The 18,335-nt window shown below is 44.3% G+C and overlaps 1 protein-coding gene across 1 annotated transcript in view; it reads left to right on the top strand.

Moving 5' to 3' along the window:
• Positions 1 to 1,173: 1,173 nt before the first annotated feature.
• The window catches only part of LOC124589437 (postacrosomal sheath WW domain-binding protein-like), a 32,378-nt gene continuing 15,216 nt past the window's right edge, over positions 1,174 to 18,335 (top strand). The window contains exon 1 of the mRNA XM_047131553.1: positions 1,174 to 1,249. Coding sequence (XP_046987509.1) covers positions 1,220 to 1,249 — 30 coding nt within the window. The 5' untranslated portion in view covers positions 1,174 to 1,219. The remainder of the gene's footprint in view (positions 1,250 to 18,335) is intronic.

Genomic DNA, 18,335 nt, shown 5'->3' with positions numbered 1-18,335 from the left:
TGGCGCTGCAATCTGGAACCGCGAGACCGCTACGGTCGCAGGTTCGAATCCTGCCTCGGGCATGGATGTGTGTGATGTCCTTAGGTTGGTTAGGTTTAACTAGTTCTAAGTTCTAGGGGACTAATGACCTCAGCAGTTGAGTCCCATAGTGCTCAGAGCCATTTGAACCATTTTGAGTATTGATTACTGTACTGTTACTGCATATAAAAGAGAAAATTTGGACTAATGAGGGCCGGATAAACGAGATTTCACTGTATTGCAAATTTGGTTGCATATGTTCCAAGGAAAGCGTTTCTGAAAAAGAGAAATTTGTTAACATCGAGTACAGGTTTAAGTGTCAAGAAGTCATTTCTGAAAGTATTTGTGTGGAGTGTAGCCATGTATGGAAGTGAAACATGGACGATGAATAGTTTGGACAAGAAGAGAATAGAAGCTTTCGAAATGTGGTGCTACAGAAGAATGCTGAAGATTATATGGGTAGATCATATAACTAATGAGGAGATATTGAATAGCGTTGGGGAGAAGAGACGTCTGTGGCACAACTTGACTAGAAGAAGGGATCGGTTGTTAGGACATGTTCTGAGTCATAAAGGGATCACCAATTTAGTGTTGGAGGGCAGCGTGGAGGGTAAAAATTGTAGAGGGAGACCAAGAGATGAATACACTAAGCAGATTCTGAAGGACGTAGGTTGCAGTAGGTGCTGGGAGATGAAAGAAGCTTGCACAGGATAGAGTAGCGTTGACAGCTGCATCAAACGAGTCTCTGGACTGAAGACCACAACAACCGAAAAGAGCCCATGCGCTGGAGTCCCTGCCGGTCCTTGCTATAGAGATGAGCGCCCGGTCACGTTTCCCAGCGCGTACAGTGCCAGCCAGCATCCATATCGGGAGGTCGCGAATTCTCCAGGCCACACCTCGCCGTGCGCTATCTGGATGTGGATCTGGAACTGCATGCGCCCCTGGCTCCTGTGGACAGGCCCCTGACCTGCGTCTGCGCTGTGAAGGTCGCTGCTTTCTCCGCAGAGTGGCGATTTCTCGGCCGGTGAGTCCGAGTGCCAGCAGTGTGGCGGTAAAAGCGCTGTTTCCCTTTCTGCGCCAGTGGAGCAGGGCGCGTGTTTCGCACCTATATAAACCGCGTCCAAGGCCGGGGCAAACATCACAAGGCCACGCGACCACACTCCGCAGAACGACCACTCGCAGTACTCAACTCGTCTTCAGTATGGCCTGCAGAGGAACCGCCGTGGTACTGGTGAGTAGGCGGCTGCACTTGCATTCCCATTAAACACAGTTGAAAACAGCTACGTACAATGCTAAAAGCCTTGACCTCGATCCTCGGATGAAAATTATTTTACTGGCAGTTAATGTGACGTTGTCACCTCCACAAGATACAAAAAGATGCCCTTCTATAATTCCTCTTTCTCTTAGACTGAATATTAAAGGTTCGTTCTATAAAGGGGCAGTAAAATAAAAACCGAACACCCGCCACAATGGGGTGATGGAATGGTGCCATTCAAAAGGAATCACCACTCGGGGGACGAGAGGACCAAGTCCTGTTTCGTAGGACGCAGTCAGCAGCTGATGGGTCCACAACCGCACCCACTTCCTCGTCCGACTGAAACCGTCGTCCAAGAACGTCTTTCTCCAGGTCGACAACGAACTGAAAATCACTAGGTGAACGATACGGGCTGTACGGGAGATGTTGCGGTGTTTTACAACCAAATCGCTGAAGCGTAGCCTTCGTTCGTGTGGGGGCGGCTTGTCGTGTAACAGGATGAGTCCGTCCGACAGTATTCCTGGCCATTTTGACTTTATCGTTTGTCGCAGTTTCTGCTCTTCATAGCGCTGCGCACTGATCGTGGTTCCACGCTCGAGGAATTCGATCAGCAGAGGACCCTGGTAGTCGAAGTTACACGATAACGCCACGCCTGCCCTACCAACTGGACGAAGTCTACGCTTCAGAGATTTCGTTGGGAACCACTGCAACATTTTCAGTACAGCCCGAATCGTTCATGGTGTGATTTTCACGTCTTTGGCGACCTGAAGAAAGACGTGAGTGGGCGTCGGTTTCAGTCAGAGGAGAAGTACAAGAGTGGGTGCGGTTGTGGATCCGTCAGCGGCCGACTTGGTTCTACGAAACAAGAACTGATCCTCTCGTCTCCCAGTGGGATAAATGTCTTATCGAGTGTGGTGATTGCATGATGCTTGGTGGTGAATTCCTATGGGACCAAACTGCTGAGGTCATCGGTCCCTAGTCTTACACACTACTAAATCTAACTCAAACTAACTTAAGCTAGGGATAACACACACACCCATGGGCGAGAGAGGACTCGAACCTCCGACGCGGGGACCACGCGAACCGTACAAGGAACCCTTGACCACGCGGCTGCCCTCGTGGCCTGTGGTGATTACTTCTGAATGGATCCATTCTATGGTCCCGTTGTGGTAGTTTTCATTTGACAGCCCAACATATTTGATTAGTAGCAAGAAGAAAAAGCGGAATTATCTTAACGGCATGAGCTAAGGACGAAACTGGCGTAGTCACTGACCTCAGGCTCGTTGCTAACATGTCGATGCACGGCCACGAGAAGAAATATCGGTATTTAAAATGTCTGTATGGGCTTTGCATCGCAACGATTCTTAAGAAGGTATCGGGCTTCATGTGAAGAATTTAGAATAAATTCATTTTCTGTTATTGAACATACGATGTGCATTTAAGGCTGCTGCAATGGCGTCCGATCAATACGATCGCCATATTAGAAACTTGCAGCTTAACTCGACGCTCACCAGAACAAAATGCTGCAAAAAATATTTTAAGAAACTATCTTCGGGCAAGGAACTGTGATAACGTTAAATAAAAGCACCATATCTTTCAAGGGCATATTATTAATCGAAGAAGTACAAAGGTAATAATGTTGCCACCTTATTCTAGCCGTTCGAACAGAAAGAGCGCTAAAAAAGCTGAATCCGATACCGCAGGTGTCTTTCAAACGAACTCCAAACGATTATCCAAGGTTTGTATACTTCACAAACGTTTACGTAACTATTACACATTTACAAACATCTCTTTACTGTAACAAACAACAATAGACAGACGATACTTGGTCTTGGGTATAATTTAACCATTCTCACAAAGCCGAATCAAAGCGGATCTTCGATGAAATAATTCTTCCGTGAAATAATGGTTGCCATAAATCCCCTTAATGGATGAAAATTGTTAAACTACTGCAGAAACTGCAAAAGCTCTTGAGAAAAGGAATAAAGGAAGAAATATTCTATTTAAAATACTTTCTAAGACAAAAAAAGACGCACCACGAAGAAATTATCCGAATGGGTCGGAAATCGGTAGATGTGATGTACTTGTACAACCGAACAAATCTGAGAGTAGCACTGGCAACCTATTTCCTCAATTATTTTCTGGATGTTTTCCAATTCCTGTGTTTTTCTACAGTTCCTCTAGTACCGTGGAAGTTATAGCCCTGATGTCTTAACAGATGTCCTATCATACTTTCCCTTCTTCTTGTCAGTGTTTTCCATATATCGTACTCTTTCCTCGCCGTTTCTGCGCCGAACCTTCTCATTCCTTATTTTATCAGTCCACGTAATATTCAACATTCTTCTGCAGCACTACCTCTCAAAAGTTTCGATCCCCATCTTTTCAGGTTTTCCCACAGTCCATGTTTCACTACCATACAATGCTGTGCTCCAAACGTATATTCTCAGAAATTTCTTCCCCAATTTAAGGCCTATGTTTGATGCTAGTATTCTTCTCTTGGAGCTGTAGACCACATTGGCATTATTGCGGACCCCTGTCTTCCCCGACGACGGCAGCATCTTCCAGGAGAGTACTTATCCGTATCGCAAAGCCAGAATCGTATTACAGTGGTGTGAAGAGCATAACAGTAAATTCACACTCATGTCCAAACTCGACTGATCTGGACCCAGTGGAACATATCTGGGAACGCTATTGGGAGCCATTTGCGGACCCACAAACCATCGGCCGGAAATTTAGGGGAACTGCCTGATCTTTGCGTAGATAACAGGTGCTACGTACCTCCGGAAACCTACTTAGGACTTGTCGAATCTGCGTTCCAATGGTAGACCAACACGATATTAGCCAAGTGGCTGTAATATTTTTTCTTGTCATTGTAACAGGCCATGATTGAAAAAAAACTGAGTATTTCTCTTAGAGCAGTACAGTTTAAATGATACAAGATTAAGATAAGGTCAGCCACATCCAGGATAGCTAGCGTATATACAATTCCGGAAGTTTAGAATCCTTAACAGCAATTACGACATGAAGGGAGACGTAGGCTCGAAACAAAGAACGTCAAAGCTCTGCAGCAGAGCGATAGGGGACGTTTATCAAATTCGTTATCAAAGTGTGACCCCGATGAAAAAACGAAAATAGCTACAACCCAAAAAAAACAAAAAGTCCAAGTTTTTCTTTGAAATGACCTGGACTGCAATAGCGACGTGGCTATCGGAAATATAGGAAGACTGAACTCGCCTGCTCATGTTCATCTACTGTTCACAATACATCGTATAGGAATGAAACAAGTTGTGTTCTACGCGAGTGGTTTTTTCCTGAATCCGTGCTGATTCTTTGAGACACGCGTCTATTCCTCCAGGAACGTCATTATGTATTAACTTGAAATGTGCCCTAGGATGATGCAACAGACAGACGTCAGTGATCTCGGTATTTAAATTTGTGCATATGCTCTTTTCATGAACAGGGGTAACCTTCACTCTTTTTCAAGTCACGCGATGCTATTAGCTGCCCAAGAGATTCTCCGTAAACATGAGTTAGGTAAATGGCGAAATCCACACTGTATTTAATATGAATCCCGTCAAGCTCTGGTATCTTGTTCACTTTGAACCACCTTAAATGTAGAATGAGATTTTCATTCTGCAGCGGAGTGTGCGCTGATATGAAACTTCCTGACAGGCTAAAACTGTGTGCCTGACCGAGACTCGAACTCGAGACCTTTGCCTTTCGCGGGCAAGTGCTCTACCATCTGAGTTACCCAAGCACGACTCACGCCCCGTCCTCACAGTTTTACTTCTGCCAGTACCTCGTCTCCTACCTTCCAAACTTTACAGAAGCTCTCATGTGAAGTTTGGGAGGTAGGTAAATTCTTAGTACTGTCAAGAGAAGAAAGCTCGAAATCATTGGCCATATAATACGCAAGAACAAATACAACTTGCGCGACTAATACTTCAAGGAAACGTTGACGGCAGACGTGGTCCAAAACGTAGAAGATTATCCTCGCTGAAAAACTTCAGCCAATGCTTTAGATTGAGCACAGAATCGCTGTTTTGACAAGTCACGGAAAACAAGAGTTCGCTAGGGCTGCATTCCACACTCCACATTACTTTTTACAGTCTATTCTGTAAAGATTTTCCGATATTCACTCAAGCGCCAGAGAAACTTGCATAGGCATATTCAAATTCAGAGATATGTAAACAGGCAGAATACGGTGCTGCGGTCGGAAACGACTATACAAGACACCAAGTCTGGCGCAGTTGTTAGATCGGTTACTGTTGCTACATTGACAGGTTATCAAGATTTAAGTGAGTTTGAAAGTAGTGTTATAGTCGGCGCACGAGCGATGAGACACAGCATCTCCGAGGTAGCGATGAAGTGGGGATTTTCTCGTGCGCCCATTTCACGAGTGTACCGTGAATATCAGGAATCCGGTAAAACATCAAATCTCCGACATCCCTGCGGCCGGAAAAAGATCCTGCAAGAACGGGACCAACAACGACCGAAGAGAACCGTTCAATGCGAAAGAAGTGCAACCCTTACGAAAATTGCTGCAGATTTCAGTGCTGGGCCATCGACAAGAGCGTACGAACCATTCAACGAAACATCATCGATATGGGCTTTCGGAGCGGAAGAGCCACTCTCGTACACTTGATGACAGCACGACATAAAGCTTTAGTCCTCGCCTGGGGCCCGTCAATACCGAGATTGGACAGTTCATGACTGGAAACATGTTGCCTGGTCGGATGAGTCTCGTTTCAAGTTGTATCGAGCGGATGTACGTGTACGGATATGAAGACAACCTCATGAATCCATGTACCCTGCATGTCAGATGGCGACTGTTCAAGCTGATGGAGGCTCTGTAATGGTGTGGGGAGTCTGCAGTTGGAGTGATATGGGACCACTGATCCGTCTAGATACGACCCCAACAGGTAACACGTACGTAAGCATCCTGTCTGGTCACCTGCATCTATTCGTGTCCATTGTGCATTCGCACGAACCTGGGCAATCCCAGCAGGACAAAGCGACACCCCACACGTCTACAATTGCTACAGAGTAGCTCCAAGAACACTTCCGTGAGTTTAAACACTTCCACTGGCTACCAAACTCCCCAGACATGAACATTGTTGAGCATATCTGGAATGCCTTGCAGCGTGCTGTTCAGAAGAGATCTCCACCCCCTCGTACTCTTACGGATTTATGGACAGCCCTGCAGGATTCCTGGTGTGAGTTCCTTCCAGCACTACTTCAGACATTAGTCGAGTCCATGCCACGTCGTGTTGCTGCACTTCTGTGTGCTCGCGGGGGCCCTACACGATATTAGGCAGACGTACGTTTCTTTGCCTCTTCAGTGTACTTTAGATGAGAATTTTCAAGGAGTGGTGGTTACTGGAATTATCATCAATAAGCTCAGATATGCTGATGACACTGTCTTACCTGCATCCATGCTGAAAGATCTACAAGAACTACTTAATACAGTTACCAACTAAACTCGCTACTGATCGCCAATGTCGTTGAAGGATGAGGTGCCCAAGAGCGAGAAAAGGCACAGTAAGTTTAATCGGAGTAATTTAACTTCAGTTGTCGGAAACTATGTCGATTCACCGTCAGTACAAAACATATTGGACATCGGCCTGGAGTTTAACCATAAAACGTCGTCATGATTGCTGGTACACATAATAAATACCAAAAATTAACATTTTACTGCGAGAATAGGACGTGCGTTGAAATAAACATTTACGACAGTTTTAATTGCTCGCCTTGAGTAGAATCTCCAGCGGTGCAGGAGAATCAACGGCGGCGGAATATCAACGCTGGTGTCGATACACGTCGAACAAAACATCGGCTTTAATCTGAATACACGTACGAAGTACTTATTGACATAAACTAGATTTCATATTATTAGTCTGGGATACATCGTTTCAGAATTTAAAAATAGTCTCCATCTCCCGGTTCCGATCAGGGCTTTCGGGAGGTTTCCCTTGGTTCTAAGGCAAATGCCAGCACACAAAATCCCCTGCCAAATATTACCGACTGCCGCTCCCTCTGTACCACTACCAGGTCGTCTGATATTTGGCCGGAACCCTGACTCTTCAGTGAGTAATTCACTCCACAACCCGTTCTAACTTTAGGGGTAGGAAATGATAAATATTATTAAATAAGCAAGTGAGAAAGAAAGCAATATTGGTGGTGCTCTACGATAACCTAACCTGTCATACTTGACAAATTCAAGGAATATTTCGAAGTCAATCAAACAAAACAGGGGATATAGGCCGAAAGTTGTAGATGTCTCTCTCGCATACATCGTAAGTATACGATTATGAACATTTTTTGAACGGTAAATTGACCATTTTGTATCTTAGACACCCAAGGCATAAGTCCACTTATTGTTTTTCCTAGGTATCCTACTCTCTCGATGAAATTTAGATATATTTCAAAGGAGATCCGTTTTCTCGTAAAGCCATATGTTCCAATAACACTGAAGAACTTAAGTTGCTACGATACAATTCTGCCTTATTCCTTAAAGCTTTAATATCTCGTGTCATGTTTTCCTCCAGTTCTGCGCACTTATATTTTCACGGTGCTTTTCACTAAATAATTATTGATTCCTTTCTGGGCCGTAGATAGTTAAATGATTTGTCCAAGAATTACATACTCTTTCACCCATCACAGTATCATTAACTTAAAATTGGCAAAATGGTGATTTGAAACTTTACCAACAAAAATATTCGACGATAAATGAAGCAATTCTTTGCGAGTGTTGTCATCAAAATCGTTGATGCCACTCGAGCAAATCCTACGGAACGAATAGATTTCGTAGTATTGCATCCCTTCTCGACTCACCAGTATAGATTATGGATTTACATGAAGACCGCACCTTTGCGAAGCACTCTGCACGGGAAAGTTCATATGCTCTCCACCACTCAAGCCATTAGGAATGTAAATGCGCTTAAATCTCATGAGTGCACATAGGGAAGTGGATATGCGGTTAAACCCTGAGCCTTACATGCAATCCCAATTAATGAAGCACTAGTTTCTGAGTAAGCTCTACAGCCATTTCCGTCCGTTGTCTTCCTCTAATCTTAAGAGTGTGCTTTCAATATCCCAGCGCAGACCTCAGCAGGATATTAGAGTCAACAAAATGTCATAAACTTGCCCGTCAACCAACATCTGGCATTTCTGACTTGTTCGTTTACCAATGTAGCTGCTAACTTTGCATATGGGTTAATCTATATATGCTGACTGTCGTGACAATGTGGAAAAACTGCAGTATTTTACTACAGAAGCCCTAGCGGATGTAATTTATCTTTGCCTGTCTACAGTTGAACTGTGGAACATGCGTCAACTATACTACATTCATGATGTTATTCCACAAGTAACCGCATGTTGTGTAGCAGAGGATAGTGGTGCAACAAAGTCACATTTCTTATTTTGCCCTCAAGGTCATAATATGACTTATACACTGGAGGAATAGATATGTCTCTTGATTCCTACCTATAAGTAGGCTACCGTGATTTTGAGAGTCAGGCTGCCTTAGCACCAGAGCAACCGTCAACATGCTGCCATCCAACAGAACTTTCGTCCATGTATAGGAAACATTCACACAGCGCAGTATCAGGCAACACTGACCAGCGACAGAAACAAAATTTCCGAGGAAGTTCTGTCACCAGTGACGTATCGTGTGGAAAGGATACAGAACTGTTACAACACTGGGAGCAGTGGCATGGTTAACATTAACTTGGGGAACCATCACGAAATTACCATTAAGTGTGATCTTTCCGCTGAGTAAATATTTCTATATTTATTTTTAGAAAACGACTCAATTAAAGAACATGAAACTTTTACATCTTCGTCTCATATCGCATTTTCATTATTTATCGTGGTAGTTAATGATATTTTGAAAGTGAAGTGAAAGTGAGAGGTGGCACAATGGGTAGCACTGCGGCTCCTAGCCGGGAGGGGGGGGGAGGGGTAGAGGGGGGGGGGGAGCAGAGGGCAGGGAGACAGTGGGGGGGGGGGGGGGAGGTTCAGGTCCCCGGCTGATCGTCCCCGACATCCGTTAAAGGCCAGGATGGTTCATTTCGACAGGACACGGCCGAATCTCTTCTCCAAATCGAAAATGCGCGTCGTCTTGATGACTTCGTCCTGTCGACGGAACATTAAACTGTAATCTTCCTTGCCTGCTGGGGTGGCCGAGCGGTTCTAGGCGCTAGAGTCTGGAGCCGCGCGATCGCTACGTCGCAGGTTCGAATCCTGCCTCGGGCATGGATGTGTGTGACGTCCTTAGGTTAGTTAGGTTTAAGAAGTTCTAAGTTCTAGGGAACTGATGACCTCAGAAGTTAAGTCCCATAATGCTCAGAGCCATTTGAACCATTTTTATAATCTTCCTTCCTTCGAAAATAACGGATCAACTGTACATATACATAATATTTTGCGTCTTTTAACATGATCTGTGCATACACCACGTTTGCTACACTTTGGGTCATAACTTGCTGCATATTACACTCACTGACACAAAAAGCGAAGCATCCAGATAGAGAGGATGAAAAGGAATGTGTGGTGTTATAGCAGTGATTACAACATCTGGTCCAATTTGCAAAGAACTTGGCAGTAGAGCCCTCTTATTTAGTAGCGCGCTGCACCCCACTCTTACCTGGATATATGCGCTGTTTGGGTTGGGAAGGTGTCAAGCCGTTGTATCTTCTCCTCAACCAAGGTGGTTCACACCTGTTGCAAATGCTCCTTAACATCTTGGATACTGGTAGCAGGATGCAGCTGACGTCCAAGGTGGTCACACGTATGGTTTATCGGCGCTATGGCGACGAAACTACAAGCGCCTAGCCATAACTGAGGATTCTTTGAGTGCTCTCTGAATAGCTCATCGGACTACAACACATGAAATATTAGTTCACTTCATTACATGAATGATAGGAAGTTTTACTAAACTTGATACAATCCTTTGTCACAGGAGTGCTTCACAATTTACAACTGTCGCTGACTTTTAAGGCATCACTGGATGCACTAATTTAAAAAAACTGTTATTTTGACGTACAATTTTAAACATTTACGGAAGTACATTTCCATCTGCGACTTGAATAATTCCTTAGTCCCACTCGATGATGTTGATTGCTTCAGCCAAGGTCACAGACTGAGGCAGAGCGCTACCATACTCAGCTCTTTATTGACCTCTGTGTGAGTGCACTGCTGTGCAGAGAAAGAGGGTGTGGTCCTCAGGGATGCCTCCCATTCGCAGGCTCCAGTGAGACCTCGATAGCTGTGGTATTGATGCGTGTTGCCAACTTTGGTGTGGCATCGCGATGTCTGGATGATATCACAATTGGGGACAGATCTGATGATCTTGCTGGCCACAGGAGTGCGTCAACATCACACAGACTTGCCATAGAGACAAGTGCTATATGTAGACGAGCTTTGTCCTGATGAAAATTGGCACCACAATACTGTCGCTTGAAAGCTAAAAACACCTGCACATGCAGGTGCCTGTGATGTACCTTTGTGCCGTCACAGTTCCCTCGAACACTACCGGCCGCGACATGAAGTCATTCTAGATGGCTCCCCATGGCAAGACACCAACAATAACATAGCTGTGCATCTCCAAAACATTGGAGACGCAGGGTCCTCTCCAGCTCGCTGCCATACCGCTAACGCTGGTCAGATGGCGTAATGCAGAACAGCGATTTATCGCTGAGCACTATGCAACACTGTTCATCAGCAGTCCACGCTTACTGGTCAAAACACGACTCCAGACGCAGCTCTTTTTGTTGTTATGTAAACGGCAGCAACGTACAGAGCATGATAACTACTAAGCAACTTAGTCGATTACTACAGAGGACTTATTAGGTCAATAACATGAAGCACTAGCTGCAAATCAAGTTAGTGTAGCGTGTGTGTACGCATTAAATGTTAGACAAGAGTTTGCAAAATTATACATTAAAATGAATACGTGACATTGAGAATTCCAAGCAAACATACTTGTAATAAAAACGTATCGTCGTTGCATTTGCAAGTGGAGCATCATTCCTTTTCTCCAAATTCTCTTTTCAAAATTTCAAAATGTTGCCCTTGTGTTCTCTATTTAATTTATTTTATTTATGATTTAGCATAGGGGAAAACTGCAGAAAAATGTGACGTGTAAACCAGAAATGTAAGAAATATGTCAACCATTCGCAAGTATTAACAGTCTCTGTACATAAAAGAAAATTTCTGACTGACTCATCATCACCCAGCACAAACCGCTCAGGACAGAAACTTGAAATCTGGAGAAGGTGTGGATCTTATATTGTAGGCTTCGTTTGGAAAGGGATTTTTCTAAATTCCAATCATAAGGGGGTGAAATAGGGATCAAAGGTTTTTCTTGAAAATGACACTACTAGGGCAATTTTGAAGCTAGGCTACGAAAATTGGTATCTGGTTTCTTGGTCAGAAATAAAGAAATAGTGTTTCAATATTTTTATAGAAATTTAATCCTATGGGCCTTAAATAGCGGGTGAAAGTTTTTTTTTAAATGTCTTTATTAAAGAACTACTAAAAATTTTTTAAAGCTACATCTCTGAACATTAGGATTTGTCTTCTCGGTTACAAACAAAAAATACGTGTTTCAGTGTTTTTGGAAACTAGAGGATGAGCTTTTTTTATGAAAATGTTTTATTATGAAAGAATTTTAAAGCTAAATCTATGAAACTTTGTATTTGGGTGTTTGTTAGAAATAAAACACACGCATGTCACTGTTTTTGGAAGTTCAACTCCTAAGGGAGTGAAAGAGGAGATTATACGAACATGAAATAGGGGGTGAAGCGTTTAATGAAAATATCTCATCACGAAAGCATTTTAAAGCTAAAACTTTGAAAACTGGTGGTTGGCTTCCCGGTTAGAGATGAAAAAATAGGTGTTTCACAGTTTTTGGAAATTCAACCTCTAAGGGGGTGAAATAGTGTCAGACTGATTCACTTATTCCTCATTGCCCAGCCCAAACCGGTAGGGATAGAAGCTTGAAGTTTGGGGATGGCGTGTATCTTATACTGTAGGCATCCTTTAAAAAGGGATTTCCGAAATTCCACTCCTAAGGGAGTGAAATAGGATATGAAAGTCTTTTTGGAAGTATGTCGCTATTAAAGGAATTTCGAAGCTAGAACTACGTAAACTGGTATTTGGTTTCTCAGTTAGAAAATAAAAAATATGTGTTTCAGCATTTCTAAAACGGTAAAACATGGGTGAAAGCTTTTTCAAAATAAGTAAGCACTAAAGAACTAACGCTACATCTATTACAATTGATATTTGACTTTTCGGTTTAAAACAAAAGAAATATATATACACTCCTGGAAATGGAAAAAAGAACACATTGACACCGGTGTGTCAGACCCACCATACTTGCTCCGGACACTGCGAGAGGGCTGTACAAGCAATGATCACACGCACGGCACAGCGGACACACCAGGAACCGCGGTGTTGGCCGTCGAATGGCGCTAGCTGCGCAGCATTTGTGCACCGCCGCCGTCAGTGTCAGCCAGTTTGCCGTGGCATACGGAGCTCCATCGCAGTCTTTAACACTGGTAGCATGCCGCGACAGCGTGGAGGTGAACCGTATGTGCAGTTGACGGACTTTGAGCGAGGGCGTATAGTGGGCATGCGGGAGGCCGGGTGGACGTACCGCCGAATTGCTCAACACGTGGGGCGTGAGGTCTCCACAGTACATCGATGTTGTCGCCAGTGGTCGGCGGAAGGTGCACGTGCCCATCGACCTGGGACCGGACCGCAGCGACGCACGGATGCATGCCAAGACCGTAGGATCCTACGCAGTGCCGTAGGGGACCGCACCGCCACTTCCCAGCAAATTAGGGACACTGTTGCTCCTGGGGTATCGACGAGGACCATTCGCAACCGTCTCCATGAAGCTGGGCTACGGTCCCGCACACCGTTAGGCCGTCTTCCGCTCACGCCCCAACATCGTGCAGCCCGCCTCCAGTGGTGTCGCGACAGGCGTGAATGGAGGGACGAATGGAGACGTGTCGTCTTCAGCGATGAGAGTCGCTTCTGCCTTGGTGCCAATGATGGTCGTATGCGTGTTTGGCGCCGTGCAGGTGAGCGCCACAATCAGGACTGCATACGACCGAGGCACACAGGGCCAACACCCGGCATCATGGTGTGGGGAGCGATCTCCTACACTGGCCGTACACCACTGGTGATCGTCGAGGGGACACTGAATAGTGCACGGTACATCCAAACCGTCATCGAACCCATCGTTCTACCATTCCTAGCCCGGCAAGGGAACTTGCTGTTGCAACAGGACAATGCACGTCCGCATGTATCCCGTGCCACCCAACGTGCTCTAGAAGGTGTAAGTCAACTACCCTGGCCAGCAAGATCTCCGGATCTGTCCCCCATTGAGCATGTTTGGGACTGGATGAAGCGTCGTCTCACGCGGTCTGCACGTCCAGCACGAACGCTGGTCCAACTGAGGCGCCAGGTGGAAATGGCATGGCAAGCCGTTCCACAGGACTACATCCAGCATCTCTACGATCGTCTCCATGGGAGAATAGCAGCCTGCATTGCTGCGAAAGGTGGATATACACTGTACTAGTGCCGACATTGTGCATGCTCTGTTGCCTGTGTCTATGTGCCTGTGGTTCTGTCAGTGTGATCATGTGATGTATCTGACCCCAGGAATGTGTCAATAAAGTTTCCCCTTCCTGGGACAATGAATTCACGGTGTTCTTATTTGAATTTCCAGGAGTGTACATGTTTCGATGTTTCTGGACATTCAATCGCTAAGTTAGGCAGTAGGGAATGAACATTTTTAATGAAATATTTCGTTACATTAAAAAAAATTAAAGCTGAATTTATGAAAACTGGCATTTCACTTCTTGATTATACTTAAAGAAATATTTGTTAGGGCACTCAAAAGGCTTGATTAACAAAAAGTTTGGACTCCACCTACCAGAATCGCTTTGTGGTCAGAAGTATAATCGGAAACGAACATGCTTATATGGCCTTAATTAGCGTGAAAAGTTTAGAAGGTGTTGCAGTTTGTGAACGACATAAAAATTCGATTAAATAAAAATCTCTGCAGTACATACAGTCTACGCGAGCGGAGCGGCGAACGCTAAGCTATTACTAGTATAAAATTACAGCATGTGAACATTTGGAGATGTTACCAATTACACAGTTCCACCATAATTTAAGTTGTCGTAGGTTAATCATGGAATTGACTTTACAGAGTCGTTTATGAAGTCGTTCCACTCTCCTTGATATCTTTTTCTTTGACATTCACGAGTAATGTAGTCTGCTGTTGGCTCTACTGCGCCACAATCCAATTCAGGACTGCGTAGCACCTCCAATTTATAAAGAGATTTTTGCTTCTTGTATGCTTGAATCTGTTGAGGCCGAGACGGGTGTAGATTTTTCCAGGCATCGTCGTGTCAGTAGCCAGTGAAGTTGTGTCAGTCCAACGCGCAGTGGCTTCTCCAGCAGTGTAAGTTTAGATCTGCGGCACACTCTGAATGAGAAGGAATAGGTTGATAGAGATTGTCGAGATCCCACACGGGCTATCTAAATTTAAGCCTCGATGTGGAAGAATTTTGTTTTTCAAGAAATGATTGATTTACATCTAAACATTTACTCCGCAAGCCACTTTACGGTGTGTGGCGGAGACACTACCAGTATCATTATCTGTTCAATTATTTGTTGGATGTGAAACTTCCTGGCAGATTAAAACTGTATGCCGCACCGAGACTCGAACTCGGGACCTTTGCCTTTCTTCCAGGAGTGCTAGTTCTGTAAGGTCTGCATGAGAGCTTCTATGAAGTTTGGAAAGTAGGAGACGAGGTACTGGCGGAAGGGAAGTAAAGCTGTGAGGACGGGGCGTGAGTAGTACTTGGATAGCTCAAATGGTAGAGCACTTGAACGCGAAAGGCAAAGGTCCCGAGTTCGAGTCTCGGTCCGGCACACAGTTTTAATCTGTCAGGAAGTTTCATATCAGCGCACACTCCGCTGCAGAGTGAAAATCTCATTCTGGGTTTGTTGGATGTATTCAAATCTCCGTCCTCCTCTGCAGCTTTTACTCTCTGCAACTCAAGCACCATGGGAGTTACTCCCCAATGTCTTAACATATGTACTATTGTCCTGCCCCTCCGTCTTGTCAGTATTTTCCATATGTTTCTTTCTTCGCCGATTCTGCGGAGAACCTCCTCATTTCTTATCTTATCAGTCCAACTAAATTTTAATAGTCTTCTATAGCATCACAGCCTCGAACGCTTCGATTCTCTTCTGTTAGTTTCTTCACTGTCCGTGATTTACTTCCAAATGAAGCCTCACAATTTCTTTCGCCAAATTAAGATCGATCTTTGATATCAGCAAACTTCTCTTGGCCGGGAATTCCCTTTTTGCCTTCGTTAGCCTGCTTTTTATGTCCTCATTGCTTCACCCATCAAGTGTATTTTTGCTTCCAAGATAGCAGAATTACTTAACTTCATCGACTTCGTAACCATCAATCCTGATGTTAAATTTCTCGCTGATCTCATTCGTGATCACCAATTTTCTGCTATTTCTAATTGCTTTTATCTTTCTCCGGTTTACTCTCAACCCATATTCCTTCATGGTGTCAATTCCCTCCACCACTGCTTCAGACATTAGTCCAGTCCATGCCACGTCGTGACACTTCTGTGTGCTCGCAGGGCCCTACACGATATTAGGCAGGTGTACCAGTATTTTTTTTTTTTTTTTGGCTCTTCAGTTATATACACTTGTGTTGATTTTTAAGTAAATGTAACAGACAAAGACAAAAATGTTGTCCTCCAAAAAATGTTACGTGATTGAACCAAGTAAAAAACTTTATTAGTTTTCTAGAGGCGCTAATGATTTAACGACTAGGTTGCAAATGGATAATTCAATCCCTGTTCACATACACGTTTTAGAATAAGAAATAAAAACTTTACCATATTTTAATTAGATTGAAACAAGCCAGCAACAGATCAAACAATCCAGAATTAAATGCCGAACAAACGAAACATATCTTAATAAATTATAGAAATTTTAATTGCGAGGTGGAAATTACAGCAGGAAGACCCGTATTGGAATTAGTAACAACATTGGACAGAATCATGACTGCAATGCTGTTTTTACATATTAGTTGCCGTTGTTGCATATGACCTGCACCCTAGGGGATATTTCAGTCCGTGTCTCACAGAAAATTTTATTACTAAAATCCATAGTGAATAAAGAAACGCTAATATACGTAGTTGTGATAGTACCAACGAAAGTCACTAAATTGCAGGCCGATCAAAAGACCGAACGGAACCCGACATTCCCCGAAGTGTGACGGAACTGATCGAGCCGGCCGGAATGGCCGAGGGATTCCAGGCGCTACAGCCTGGAACCACGCGACCGCTACTGTCGCAGGTTCGAATCCTGCCTCGGGCATGGATGTGTGTGATGTCCTTAGGCTAGTTAGGTTTAAGTAGTTCTAAGTTCTAGGGGACTGATGACCACAGAAGTTAAGTCCCATAATGCTCAGAGCCATTGGAATTGGAACTGTTCGAACACTTCTGGTCGTGTACAAACACAGCCCTACCGTTGTCGTCTGAAGTGTAGCAAGGGTTCTTAGACAGGACATGAAGCCAAGGAACTGGTACTAATTTTAAAGTGCCAGTGGTAATTCTCAATTCTCAAGGATGACAAGAGTGGTTCTAGCCCACACAAGAGGACTTCATTCCGTAACATACACGACTGATTATGCTGCCGAGCGTCAAACTGTGTTTGTACTCCATGTTCAGTCGATTGTGTATTCTGTTGCTTAGCCTATTCATGTAAAAAAAAATTTGAAATAACCGTATGAAATGTGGTGGCGATAAATATGTTGTTCCCAAAGGACTCGACGGAAGTAAACTAGGGATAGGTTGGTTGGTTTGGGGAAGGAGACCAGACAGCGTGGGCATCGGTCTCATCGGATTAGGGAAGGATGGGGAAGGAAGTCGGCCGTGCCCTTTCAGAGGAACCATCCCGGCATTTGCCTGGAGTGATTTAGGGAAATCACGGAAAACCTAAATCAGGATGGCCGGACGCGGGATTGAACCGTCGTCCTTCCGAATGCGAGTCCAGTGTCTAACCACTGCGCCACCACGAACTAGGGATACCCTAACGTTACACATGAGAAGCTTTCCACCATCACACCTCGAACCAACAGGTCGAATACAATCGCATAAATGGTGTTCAAAGATGTCGGCCGCAGAAAAGAATCAACAGCACATAACTGCCCAAAAACACATCACGTAAGGCTCCGCTTTCACCTTCCACACCTTCCACTCATGTACATATTCATTTGGCCGTCCAGCGCCGCTGCAGTTCCACTGTACATCTGCGCATACAAAGCCAGTAACGGCGCACGCAAGCCTCGGGAATCGCTGATCGACACGTTCAAGTGTAAGAAGGCACTTTCTATGCTGCAAGTCTAGCGATTGAATCTCTGGTAGCGCCGCATTCCTAGGTGGCCTAGAAGCGTTTCCATTGGCCGCTTAAATGGTAATACGACGCTGCTTCAGTTGGCTTCGCTCTAATTCCTAGCGAAAGAAAGTGTGCCGAAGGATGTCTCTCCAACACAGGGTAGAAAAGCAAATTGAAAGAGCATAATAATGTTGACCTTTAATTACGAGGGAATTTTCCAGTAGTTAAGCGAATTCCACGGAATTTGCTTACGTTATCAAGTCTTCTTCCTCAAGAAACAGCAGACGCAGAAGTCTCTACATAAGTAACTTGGACGCACCTACATAATAAAAAGGCATTGCGCGTTTGCACAGTGCGATACAATCCAAGGGTTCCTCATCAGTCATTTGCCGTTCAGTACCGAGAAAATGCCTCCTCTAATACTGAATTTCTTTTATTCCAGTCTATGACTACAAAAATTTTGTCGTCAGACTAACGAGTTCGGTCAGTGGTGACCATCTTCAGAAAAAGGAGGCAAACAAATACACGTAATGGACAATCCACGTCTTGAACAATAATTATGGCAAAGTACTGCTTTCATAGGTGCGCTTAAAAATGTAACAAAGAATACCTGTTTGAA

This window comes from Schistocerca americana, chromosome 2 (assembly GCF_021461395.2).
Source record: "Schistocerca americana isolate TAMUIC-IGC-003095 chromosome 2, iqSchAmer2.1, whole genome shotgun sequence".
Lineage (NCBI taxonomy): Eukaryota > Metazoa > Arthropoda > Insecta > Orthoptera > Acrididae > Schistocerca > Schistocerca americana.
Note: the sequence above shows the minus strand (reverse complement) of the source record. Positions and strands in the feature narration are given on the sequence as shown.